This window comes from Uloborus diversus, unplaced genomic scaffold, assembly GCF_026930045.1.
Source record: "Uloborus diversus isolate 005 unplaced genomic scaffold, Udiv.v.3.1 scaffold_359, whole genome shotgun sequence".
Taxonomy (NCBI): Eukaryota; Metazoa; Arthropoda; class Arachnida; order Araneae; family Uloboridae; genus Uloborus; species Uloborus diversus.
Window position 1 is genome coordinate 35,666 of NW_026558526.1, and position 13,964 is coordinate 49,629.

Genomic DNA, 13,964 nt, shown 5'->3' on the forward strand with positions numbered 1-13,964 from the left:
ATAGTTCTGACAATTTTCTTCGCGCATTTTTGATGAATGTAATACTCTGATTGTTTTCTTTCAGGGTAGCGTCAAGAATAAAAAAAATTGCAAAACTCTTTTCTTTTTTACTTTTGCTTACACTTGGAACAAAATAAACGTGTTTTTTGAGGGAAAGAAGAACTGATTTGCATCCAGACATGAGTTTTCTTTCTCATCCTTTCAATTACAAGCTTCAGTATTCTAGTCTGGATTTATAGTCGTAAACTTACGAGTTAATGTCATTTTCTTCTAGACTTATTTTATTTTGAGTGAGGTCTAACTTCTTGCAAAAGCTTGACGCCTTTTTGTAGCCTACAAAGATGTGAAAAAATGGATAGATTAACAGTAATATCTGGAGCTTTATTCCTTGCTGCGAATGTATTTGCTGCCATAAGCTTGGCTCTGCCAGATTGGATTGTGTCTGATGTGGGCGGAAATACCAGACTCGGACTTCTCAGAAACTGCATGACAATTTACGGTAGACAGCAACTATGTTTTTCACCGAATTTACAACCCGAATGGATGCTGTCCTTAATATGCATAATGATTGGCTGCATTTGTGTCTCAACCACAGTTGCTTTGCTTCTGCTGTCTCATTGGAATGATCAAGTTGTGCCGTATGCAAGATGGATGGGGTTTTCTGCGATGGTGTTGTTTTGCCTCGCAGCTGTCATATTCCCCATGGGATTCACAATGGAAGAAATCGGAGGAGAAGCGTATCAACTGCCCAGCAGTCATCAAGTTGGATTGTCATATATATTCTTTGTGCTGGCTCTGTGGATAACTGTTATTTCTGAATTATTTGCTGGCAAAGTGTGTATGCCTCACTTTTAGACTTAGTGCATAAAAATCTGTATCAAGTGCTCAGTCCATTTGCACGGTTGTGAAATTTTTACATCTATAATTGCACCTTTCCCCCCGAATTTTAAACTGTAAGCTTATGGTAATCGTATATTGCAATGCAAAGAACCATTGTGTTTCATAATATCAAGTAACTTTACAAAAAAAAATTTCACTTGAAAAATAATGATTTGAGCGTGTTGCGAGTGCGACCATTTGGCCATGCCCTTAACATGTGCAAATAATTACTCATTAACTGCAAAAAATGTTTTTAAAAGTTATGCAATTAAAACCTGTAAAGTTGAACACCTGTCTAAGTTGACCTTTGCTCTAGTTAAGTACTAAAGTAATGCACCACAAGCCGTCAACTTACACAGGTTTCACTGTACTACATGTTATAGTTAATGGTTCCTTATATTCAAATGTATTAAAATTTAAATCCCAAGTTTAAATTTCTGGGAAGTAAATGCTTAAAAATGTCTTATTTGTGCTAACATTTAACAAAATATGTATTTAGGAGATAAATGTGAACTTGGACGAAAAATGTCCTTTGTAGAGACATAGATAAGAAATACATACACTACATTCATCTAAATGGTCGCTGTCTATTTATGTTTCAAAATTAAGGTAGTTTCTTTTTAGAATCATGATCAGAGCCTGATGAACCCATAGTGAGTCCCTCTCGAAAACTGCTCCGGATGTAAGTCACATACCATGATGTAGACAAGTAACTTCATTAAATACAGAGTAAATATTTAACTTAATTAGTAATGGTACTGACTAAATGATAACTCTGAAGTTATTAACTGATAACAATAATTGACAACATATAAATTAGAGATGCAGCAGATAACAATTTGGGCTAACGCCAAATATTTGGCTGGATGATGGTAATATTTTGCTACTTTCCTTCCTTTTAACTTTGTTAGATGCATTAGCAATTTGTTTGAGCTTTGTTTATTCTATTCTTAATCCTTCCCATTAACATTAATTTTTCTAAACTCTTTTCATTTTCACTAAGCAAGATCTTTTAATTTGAATATAACATGTACAACTTTTAAACCATTAGTTAAACATGATAGTATAACACCCAGTGAGGGAAAAAGAAGGGATATAGTGGTAATATTTGTTTTATCCCTAATATCCTCGCCTCAGAGCAACAGTAAGACATCTAATCCCAAAAATAACACTAAGATATCCTACTGTTGCTCTGAGGCGACGATATGTTGTCCATAAACATGACTTTAATATGTTAAGCAGGGAAAGAATAATTCATTCATGTTGAGATTAGTAGCGGCTTCTAAGAGGGGGGGGGGGGGGGTCAACAAAAAAAAGAGAGAACTAAAAAATATGGGACTTTTAGCGACAGCAAAAAATGAAAAAAAGTATTTATTCAAAATTTGTTTGGGTTTGAGCTGATTTTGAGAATATTGAAGCAGATAAGTGGAAATTCATGATCTCTAATATCTATCCAATGTTTTTGAAGATTTTAATGAATTTTGTGCACAATAACTCTCCTCGAAGAAACACTTAGACATTAATTAGACTTACATTATTTACCCCAAAGTATTTTGAGCTGTCACTAGCGCTTGGTAATAATTTTGTTAAACAAGTATGGCCTGCTTAAGGAAAACAATTGATTTACTAATATCCAGTGGTATAGCCAGGATTTTGTTTCGGGAAGGGCCCAAATGCTTACATTAAAGAGACAATCACTTTAAATATGGTTCATTTAATATGTTGGAAATTTCCATTAAAATTTTAACTTTATGATTTTGTTTTAAAATTAATTTTATTGGAATGATTTTCACATTATATTTTATTTATTAACTTTATATGAGCTTAGTGCATTTTTTTTTTCTTGTTTCATTTAAAACACTGTCACTTTCTTGTAATTAATGGAATGGTCATTTTTTCACAACACATTAACTTCAATTATTTTAATCCAATATGTTGAAAGTAATTCAAATTAAGTTTCTTGTCGTTACTTCTGTATCTTAAAAGTACTCATCATTTAAAACAATTAATTTATACAGATTTGAGAATTCACATTAAACTTCATTTCGTACTAAGAATTCCGAAAACTTGGGTGACAAAAATGTCATTCCACTCACGAAACAAACAGTAGTGTAAAATTTGAAAAATAAAGCTTTAAAATTTAATCTTTCTGTTTTTTTTTTTTAGAATTTTAGTTATAAAAGATGAAATAGAAGGGGGAAGAATGTCAGTTTTTATGAAAAATATTTCACTGTAATACCTCAGACTTTTGTTTTTCACCAAAAATTTTATTTCATCACACATGAATTTGCCCTGTTATTATTACATAGACTTTGTTATGGATTATGCTGAATATTTGTAACTGTTAATTATTAATAGTTATGTGCCAATTGGCAGAGCCGGCCTTAGCGCATGCGGGGGCCCGATTGGAGAATTCTGGCGGGGCCCTTTACAGAATGATTGTACAAATTTGAGATGTGCTGTCGATTTTTCCGAGGTAAGCAAGGAATCGAAACTGCCTCAATTATTCGTCTTCCTTCAATCGTTTGATTTTTACTTATATTTTTCTTAAAAAAGGAATCAATGAATGCTCACAAAAGCAAGTGAATTTTTAGAACGTTGTTAAATAGCTCTGAGGTTCACACAATCATAGGCGGCTGGTACACGAAAAAAGTGTGTTGTGGGGGGGAGTGAGGAGGAGCAACGCCCCTGATGCTGATTTTTTCCATTATTTTTGTACAAAATCGGACTAGGTTATGGGATTTTAACATGACTGATTGAATAACTTCCAAAAAATGTGGAATATAGCCTCCGAAATTGGGCCGGCCGGCCAACGTAGACTTCCCTCTTCTAACTCAAAGTTCTATTATTGTGAAATAACAAGAGAAAAGTTCATTTAGTTAGAGTTTTCAGTTCTTGTTTATTTTCGTGAAATAAATCAATGCCCCCAGTAAAAATCTTTTTTCTATCGATCATAATTGTTTAACTCTGAAAAGTGAGGGAGGAAGCCCCCTTTAATCTTGGAAGTAAGCGGGAAGTTGCCCCCCCCCCCCCCCCCGTACAAACTGTCTATATGCGCAATTTATAGCTTTAACAGAAAAGTAAAATGCACCAAAATTTACCAGTTCTAAAAAAGCAATTTTATGCAGTCTTTGAGATGTCAGAAGTACATAGAACGGAGTTGCAGGGAATGGTGAGCTCTTCTTAGAAATTTTTCGAAATTAAAGATAAAGTTTAAAAAAGTAGTTTTGGTACGGACATGAGGATGGGGTGGTGGGGGGACGTTAGAGATCAGATAAACTGCCTACGGTCCCCGGAAGGATCTTCAAAGATGACGTCTGAAATCGCAAATTTTAGCAATTTTTTGTAAAACTAAGGGAAAGGGGAAGAGGAGGAGGTTTCCTTTCTACTATTTTTTGCTATGCCCTAAATTTTTACGCCTAATTTTTTCCGAAATTTTAATCCCAGATAGGTGATGCTTGACGAAGATAGATAATAAAGGGAGTTTGATCTCCTACGGAAAACTTTCAAAATCAAAGGCTTTAATGCGCAATTTTGACTGTCATCGTTCATTGCTGGTAACATTAGGGGATTCTGTACTCTTCGAAACATTTTTGATATTGAAGTCAAATTTTAGACCCTGTTTGGGAACGACAGAGGAAAAGAGAGGGGATTCCCTCCGGATTTTTTTTCGAAACTGAAATCCATTTTATGCTATCCGGGGGAAGGAAGGGTTCGAGGGCAGTATTTTCTAAAAGGGAAATTTTAGGCAGTTGCCCTATGCTAAAGAAATGGGTCATTAGTTACTAGAAGGGGTTCAGAGACCTTCCCCCGGAAATGTTTCGAAATTTAAATCTTTAAAATACTATTTTAGGCCAGCTTTGGAGACATTAGGGGAGAAGAAGGGGAGGATGGTTGTGTAATTTAAGAATCTTCCTTCCTTGAAAATGTTTTAAAATTGAAAACTTAATTTTTGTTAGTTTTTTGTGATAAAGTTGAGGTCAGGGAAGTCGTTCAAATAGGCGTTCGAGTAGCCTCCTCCTGATTTTTTTTTTTTTTTTTTGAAATTTAATTCTTAAAAGCATATATTTGGTCACGTTAGAAGAAATGTCAGGGTTTGGTAGTTGCCCCAAGAAATTTTTTAGCATTGAAGATTGAAAAACCAAATTCCAGACTGAATGTATAAACGTTAGAAGAGGAATGGAAGCTGTAGGCAGTTTGTGTTCCTTAGAATAGTAATGAAGATTTTTTACGCATATCAAACATGCATTATTTCAGGTTTATTATTTATTCAATTTTTTATTTATTTTTCGGAATTGCACCTACGTCAGTGCTAATTGTATATTAGAGAAATTGTCATTGTTGTTGAGTTTTGGCATTTTTTCTCTACACAAATGAAGAAAGTAAAAAAAAAATAATAGTAATAATAAACGTAAATTTATAAATGAAATAGATAGCTTTGGAAATTCAAAAAATTTCGGTGTCTCGAGGCCATTTCCGCATTGCCCATGAAGAGCAAGATCCTGGGATAAGGACCCTTGGCTATTATGATATTGCTCATTGTATTAATTGCCGATAAGCATAAAAAAAATGTGCATTGGTTCCCCACTACTTAGTTCCTTTCATTTGACCGGAAGTTATAGGGAGAAGTGGGTGGGGCCTTGGATATGGATTTAAAAATGTTCAAATGACTATATACTTTAATTTTTTCTTCTAGAAATTTATTTGAAACCAGTAGTTTTGGAAATATATTTTGCTAACTTTAATAGAGATGCTAAAAGCTATAGGAAATTCCCTACTCCCTTAAGCGCACTGAAAGTAAGTAGCTCCATACTCCCAGATTAAATACCAATAATTAATATCAGTTAAGCTCATTTGAACTTTTTATTTCACTTTTTTCTCATTTATTTTCGTGAGAAATGAAAAAAAAAAAAAAAAAAGGTTTCGTTAGTGCGGGGTCCCTGCTGGCGCGGGGCCCAATTGGACCTTTTTGCTCTAATCGGCTTAAGACCGGCTCTGCCAATTGGGGCAGAGTAGGGAAGAATGGGGGGATAGGAGGAAAGGGACAGAGGCATTTAACATGGATAAAAATCTTCCGCGGACCTGCGATTTTCGGCTTTTTGTATTTTTTTTCATTTTCTGGCCGCTGATCATTTTCAAGCGATCAATTGCAATCTCGTTCTTCCTGTCAGGATTTTTGCTGACTCACGTGTTCTTTCAAAGGTGGAAAGAAGAAAGTAACTTCGTTTCATGGGTGGAAGGGATAAAGGCTCAAGAATGACGCAGAAAGTCAGCATTTATGCATTTCGAAATAAGATTGCATCCGCTACCATAACACTCGCTCATTTTTGTCTACTAGGCCATTGTATCACTTAAACCTTTATAACTTTTAGTAGACTGTTGTTGTTGTTGTTTTTAATCTCCCTTTGGTCTGACGGAGTCAGACCAAATCGATGAAGCCGTTGACCCTTTTGTAGACTATTATTTTCAACCCTTCTTGTATGTATTTTACTTTTTGCTGAGGGGCTTGTACGCTCATTGTTTTGCCACGCCCATTTTACAGCCATTTTCTAAGGATCGTGCAAATACCTCCTCATCTCTCTTCTGCCCCGACCTTCCCATCAGGATTCTTGTTGAGGCACACGTTCTTTCTTGAATAAAAAGAAGTAAGGAACTTTTTGCTGTTGGTGAAGGGGGAAATACAGGAGAGTGATGGTGGGTGAAATTGTTAGATGTAGCTTTTGAAATCCGATTGCATGCGCTTTTGTAACACTCTCTCATTTTTATCTGCTATGCCATTCTACAGCTTAGATATTAATACCTTTTTGTAGACTAATATTTTCAACCCTTCTTATAATTTATTTATTATTTTTTTTATGAAGACTGCCACGCCCATTCAAAAATGTTTATCCTATTCCATCCGAGTTAATTTAAGCAAACATCATTCTTCAAATCTAGTGTTTTAATGCTTATCAGGCTTACCAAAGATATAGCTCTTGAAGATCTTAATAAATTCAAATTTATTTTAATTATACTGTGCTATTTTATTATGACAAACATGTAAATACAGGAAATTAAAGATGCTTATATTCTCAAATCATGACATAGTGTTTAAAACTTTTTTACCAATTTAAAAATTATCATTTTTAATGCTTGTGCTTAGAATGACCATCAAAGCTCAAAACGTTTTAGATTGGGTTCAGTTTTTTAATGAATCTGATACAATATACCCAGCTACTCCTCAAAGTTTCAAAATGCTCTTCATATTGTTTCTCCAAGGTTAGCCACAATGATAATGTCATTTTGTAATGATTCAGCTTGCATTAAGTGTTTAATTATATGGAAGTTTTATAGCATTATATGTCACATTATAAAGTTTTAATTTCACCTGATTTGTGTGCTATGGGAAATTGAAAGTGGTATATGAAATTGATATATCTGTTAAAATCTTAAATAAATGCAAGCTTATTTTATTTATTCATTCGTTAGCATTTCTACTAGTAAAAAAAAAAAAAAAGAAAACATTTATTTATTAATATTTAAAAGACAGCATAGTATCAATATAATTTCACGTAATGTAAATATATATATATATATATATATATATATATATATATTCAAATTTTAAGTCTCGCAATTTTTCCTCTTTTTGACTTCGGGCTGTTTTTATCTCTGATTTAAATCGATAAAAAAATACCTCTCTTTCCTGATTCTAAATTGCTACATTTACCAGACAAGAAAGTTTTTCTTTTACTTTGGCAAAAATGCAGCTGTCTCATACCTCTGACTAAGACTCTCACTATTTGTTATTCCAGATGTTTTTTAATTGATAAATAACCTCAAGGTTTATGTTTGATTTATAAGATTTAACCAGTTTTTAATTAGGAGACAAATAATAAAGCGTTTTTACCCACCATAGTGTAATAATTCACTCATAGAATAAAAGCCAATGGGTGCCAGACCTACGTTGCCCGAAATTTTTCTGTGTAAGCACATCCCAGTAGGTAAAAAAGGTTCGCTATTATTTAAGCTGAGTCGCGCTGGCTTGGCAGTATACAGGTAGCAAAGCTGCATCAAAAGCTGAGTCATTCCACTTCAAGTGATCTCGACGTCTCCACCCAACCTTTTCCGATTTGAACAAAATTTTATAGAGACGCAGACATGCCTTTGAAACTCACTTATACAATTTTTCAGCTTCCAAGACTCAAATCCTGGGCATCTAGGATCGAAAAAAAAAAGTGTGTATCTTTGATGAAGGAAAGGTAGGTGACTCTTCCTAGCGGGAAAAAAAAAAACAGAAACTTAATTCTTAAAGATTTAAATCCAGGCCATCTTTGGTAAACTTTGGTTTGGGGGTTCTCTTACGACAAATTTTGAAAAACACTATATCAGGCTATTTCTGGAGTTATACCAGCAAAAATGGGCGAGAAAGAGAGGAAAAGCACTGCTGTATATTATTTTTCTTGCACAATTTCATTGCTCCCCTGAGCATAGAAAGGTTACCATATTTTGCTCTCAGCTAAACTTTGCTGTAACTCAAACATGTATAAGTGTTCACAAAACTGACATGGTAAATGAATTCGGTAGACTCTCAAGCATCTTAGAAGGCTTGTATTGGCTCCTTTTTTAGTTTTAATTTTCATGTATAAAAGTCACTAACTACTAATTTTAAGAAACATTATGAGCGAAGCAAAGACACTTAGCGCTCAATCATGCTCACTATTGAAACAAGAAGTTCCGTCTAGAACTAAACAAGCCTACTTTCCTGTATACCCATACTACTTTCTAGTACCCGATCAATATTCTCAAAAATAGCTAAAATCGCAAATTGTTTCAAACATATTTTTTAAATATTTTAAGCTGATTTCTAGGAATAAAATATTCCCCACTCATCTAAAAAATTAGATGCGTAAAAAAAAACGAACAAATAAAATAGCAGCACCTTTTAAACAAAGCAGCTAATACACTTTTTTCCATAAAAGAAAATTTTCTAACAGCTTTCAAAATGAAAGAATAATAATTAAAATTAATAAGCTCATTCAAATAAATACATCATATCAAAAAAAAAAAAAAAAAAAAAATCGTTTCTTTTTTCCCTGCTGCCAAAAAAAAAAGTTTTTAAATGAATTAATGCACTTACCAAAATAAAAACCAATAAAATGTCAACTTAAAGAAATAATTTTCACTGTCAAAAAAAAAAAAATCGTCTGCGCATATCTTTATGTAGAAACATAAATGACTTCGAGTTTATCCGCCGAAAACTGAATACCTAAATTAAAACTTTAGCGTGAAAATAAAAACAACTCATATCAACAATAATTATTCCACAGTTAAAAACATAGCTGTGGAGTCGGAGTCAATCTCATTTTGAGATAAAGGAGACGGAGTTGAATATCCAAGAATCGGAGTCGGTCATTTGTCCTCCGTGTATAAATTTTTGCCAAAGCTACAAAATCAGAGTCGAAGTCAGGGAGTCGGAGTCCGATTAATTGTCAATCACAGGAGTCGGAGTCAGGTGCCCCTAAATTCTAGGAGTCGGAGTCTGGCGTCGAGCTATTTCCAACAAAATTTGTTTAAAGTAAATCTGCTTTCAAGTACAGAATCTACATTGACTTTCAGTTTCCCAGTAGGCGCTAATGTTAAGGGATTTGAACTGTTCAAAATTGAACGGAATCAAAAAGATATTTCATATACAAGTTTTTCATAAAAAGCTTTTTCCTATAAAGTTTGTTGGAAGCAAATTCGCCTCACAGTTCGGAATTGCCTTGAATTTCCCCGTAGGCTCTAATGTTAAGTTTTTTTGAACTGTTCAAAATTTAAAAAAAAAATAGTTCAAATCAAAAAATGAAATGTAGGAATGTGGTGTCCTCGCTGAGATCTTTCGAACAAAAAAAAATGGTTCGAATCGGACTATTCACTCAAAAGTTATTAGGGGTTGGGGGCAGACAGAGAGACCGACAGACATTTCCCCCCATCTCAATACCCTACTTTCCAATTTTTAATTTTTCGATATTTATTCAATTATTTTATTTATTTTTGACTTTTTTTTTTGTTTTTCGCGATATTTTTAAGATGCATTAAGCCTTCTTCATGCTTTTTTCTTCTTTTTCTGACTTTTACTGGGAAAGTAGGCTAAAAAGGCATGACAACAAGCGAAGCAAAGACACTAAGTACTCCAACCATTCATACAATTGAAAAAATAAATGACCTACTCTAACATGTTAAAATATTAATGTTTGTCTCAAAATAAATAATTAAAATTAGATGATTAAATTTAACAAAAAATATACTAAAAAAATAACTTGCCTGTTTTTTTCATATCAGCATATTTAAATTAAAATTTTGTTTCATTTTTTAAACCTTTTTTTAAATGACCCCAACCATTAATGGAGGGGGGGGGGGGGGTCAATTAATCAATGACAACCACTGAGCGTAATGAAGCAACACCTTTAGCAAATTCTTGAGAAAGTCTGCCAGTTGAAAATTTGTGATTCATGCCAATAAAAGTTATAGAGTTAATGTTTGGAAAATGAGAGTCAATTAAGAAAATATGAAAAAAAGAAGGTTTTGTTTTTAATGTAGTGGGGAGAAAAAGTTTGTTGTTTTTATTTACAAATGCGACAACCACCAACAGGCTCTGGGCCCAGCTAGGCTGGTCAGTCAATTTAGTCCCCAATGAAGATCAATGGCCCTATTTAAGCTTTCTATCCTCTTGCTCATTTCACCTCTCCCGGTAACCCACGTTACCACAACTCCACTGACTGAAGTAGTATTTTTTCCTAATTTCCAGATTAGCCTTGGATTTAAAAAGCTTAAAACCATTACCCCAGGTCCTGCTTTCCGTATAAAAAATTTAATCGATTGACATATTTTGTTTTGATAAATTCAAACAACTGAATCATGTCTCCTATGACTCTACTTATGCTCTATATTTTGCAGCTTATAATACTTCAATAATCTGTTGAAAAAGATTATTTGAATGTATATTATACCTGCAGTCTTGGAATTTAGGATATACTTTTCATCAAAAATCAAAGTTATTTTGATTTTTAAAGAAAATTGAATATTTAAATTTTTAAACACTTGTTTCTTACAAAGAAAGAAAAAACTTATTTTATTTTAAATTGAAGTTCTGAGTTTAGGAGCCACAAACTTACTTGAACATAAAAAAAAGAGTGCACTGTTGAGTTACCTCACCATGCAAACAAGCAAATGAAATAAAAAGGTATATTTAAAAAAAAAAAAAATCTGAAATTAATATTAATTAATTTTAAATCTTACTTTTTAAATATTTTATTGAAAATAATACTAGAATCAACTATAAAATCAAACTCATCTTTTTTGGGTGGAGATAATAAATAGCAGGAGGAGAAAAACCCTTTTTCTTTTGAGGGCAGACCCCCCCCCCCCCCCATATACAAACAATGCAAATTGGGTTGAAAACAATCAAAAACAACTAATTTAAATACATTAATTTCCCCATAGCAAAAGCCCCCTCCATTCCCTCCCCCCCCCTACAGGATGGTCTGACATATATTCCTTCAATGAGAAAAGGCGTTTTTACGAGAAGACAGGATGTGGTAAGGCATTGCCAGAAGATAACTTTAATAAGGAAGATGTGTTCTAGTTTTTGATACTAATAATTGTTTCTAAGGGAAAACTACAGTAGCTGATTAATTTTTTTTCAGCTGATGATATTTATACATTTTCATGTCACACACATAACAATGATTCCTGTCAAATCACACATTTTTCAAAGTAGAAGCAAGTGATCCAAATTTTCTCTGCTGTGTATTATCATCTCATTCATAACTATAACAACATTCTTGATGGATAACATTGCCATTGCATTTCCAAAACGGCTTTATCCCATTTTTCATGAGTAATTTTACTTTGCAGATTGGTCCTGAAAACCCACTATGTGTATATTGATTCCAAGACCAAAAAATAAATAAAATAATAAGTCTACTATATGTTTACAAAGAAAGCAGCCTTTTCATCTGCAATGTGAAAATTGATGTCAAAGATAATTCATTTCATAAAATTATGAAATAAAAATTGGAACCAAACTTTAAAAATGAAGAGAATTCAAATAAATATTGTTTTTACTTCTTCCAGAACAATTTGTACCCAGGCGTTGGAACCCCAATGGGCGTAAGTATTCAATAAGAAATACAAGTGTTTTCAGATTAAAAAAAAAAAAAAGGTTTTCTTCTGAAAATAGGAGAGAAAATGCTTCTTTTTAATGCATGACACCAACTGTTTCTATTAGAGCTTTTAAAGAGTTTTGACGAGCCAACTGCAATATGTTAGTGGGCTAGTAGGTCGGCTGTAGCTGGCAATTAATTTATTATAATTTTTTAAAAATTTTTAATCTGTAATCACAGACAGAAAATATACTCCAAGTAAAAAAAAAAAAAAGACAATAATGTTGACTTTGCCTCAAAATGTTTTATTATTAACATTTTTACAGATAATGTAAAGTTTAATTACATTATAAAAAAAGAATATTCCAAATAAAACCATTGGGAAGTGTTTTAATATATTTTATACATACATACACATGGTTATTAATTTGATGGTTATTAATTTGTATAAAACGCTTGAAACACCAATAAACAATACCACATTATAATTACATCACAATCAAATGTAACATGCTTTTTATACTTTTTGCTATGTACATCTATATAAAAATTGAACTTATATACATAAGATAACTTTTTATTCTAAAATATATGTTCACTAACAATTCAATTTCATATCTTGAAGTGGTACTTAAGTATTATCTTGTCAATTATTTCCATCAAAACAAACTATCATCAAATGCCAGTTTAACGATCATTGAAATCTCAGCAAATATGTCCACCAGACACATTTCTAAAATGAGTGGAATGAGTTCGGGTACTCTATCATCTCGAACATGGCGACAACTTTTTGTTTTGCTAACAGGCAGGGACCGATTTACACACCTGGGTGCCCCGGGCACTGACAAATATGGTGCCCCCCCCTCACACAAAAATATGAAGGCAAGTGTTCGATATTACTTTGATAGAAAGAACACTTTAAAATATCGATTTCACACGAAAAAAGTTAATAATTAAGATGTTTTGCAAAGAAATCATTTATTATAAATCTAAAATAAATTTATGGTTTTCATGTTAGAAAATTTTTTACAGTTGCAGATGGAAAAACTGATACCAATGGTAAAGGTAAATCATAATGTGCTTTCTGCACATCAAAGATTCTTTATATATTTTCTCCTTTGTTTTCTTGTAGTAAATTCATCTTTCATGTCCTAATAATCAAGTTTTAGGTCAAAATTCCTTCTATTGATAATACAGCTATTAAAGATAATTTACCATCAGAAATGAGAGTACGCAAAGGACACTTAATTCTCTTCAATAGGGAAAATGATCGTTCTCCACAACAATTGGCTAATATGCTTTCATTTAATAAAAAAATTATCAAATGAAAAATTTTTTTTTGTTCCCTTTAGTTAGAAGCCTCGAACAGTGGTCCCTAAAAAAAAATTGATGACAGAAATTTGGTGCCCCCTTTCCTTTGGTGCCCCGGGCCCCGAATGCCCTGCCATAAATCAGTCCCTGCTAACAGGGATGCAAAATAATAGGTAAGTACCATTCAAAATAAACACGCGTAACAAAGCATAACTGGAAGTATAAATAATTGAAGTTTACAAAATGGCTAGTGTGCAGCATTTACATACTTAAAATTCTTGAGATATCAAAGAAGGAAACATTGTAAATGCTGAGACAGATGTTTAGGATTCATGCAACAGTCTATTAAAACCACTATAAGCTGATTCCAAGTCGAAGATGAACTGTCTAACTTGGCTTTCAGTTAATTCGTCAGAGGCTGCCATTGCTGACATTGTTTGCAACCTGTAAGTGTGTAAATAAGTTAACAAAAAGTGTAACACATTAATTGACAAATTGACATACATTTCAAAAATATTTTGCAACATACTCTGAACCTGAAAAAGGTTAGTTAATTTCAAGAAGAAAAAAAAATCAATGCATTTATAAATGGAGATGAATAATAAAAATGTTCTATTTTGAAGATTTAAAAGTTATCAATCTATTGAT

The 13,964-nt window shown here is 32.8% G+C and overlaps 2 protein-coding genes across 2 annotated transcripts in view; one reads left to right on the plus strand and one right to left on the minus strand.

Moving 5' to 3' along the window:
* Nucleotides 1-275: 275 nt before the first annotated feature.
* On the plus strand, nt 276-2,140 carry LOC129233362 (uncharacterized protein C16orf52 homolog A-like). The gene has a single exon (XM_054867402.1). The coding sequence runs from the start codon at nt 352-354 to the stop codon at nt 853-855; it is 504 nt and encodes a 167-aa protein (XP_054723377.1). The 5' UTR covers nt 276-351; the 3' UTR covers nt 856-2,140.
* Nucleotides 2,141-12,295: 10,155 nt separating this feature from the next.
* The window catches only part of LOC129233360 (vacuolar protein sorting-associated protein 28 homolog), a 32,491-nt gene continuing 30,822 nt past the window's right edge, over nt 12,296-13,964 (minus strand). Inside the window, exon 8 of the mRNA XM_054867400.1 lies at nt 12,296-13,760. Within this exon, the coding sequence (XP_054723375.1) occupies nt 13,640-13,760 (121 nt within the window). The 3' untranslated portion in view covers nt 12,296-13,639. The remainder of the gene's footprint in view (nt 13,761-13,964) is intronic.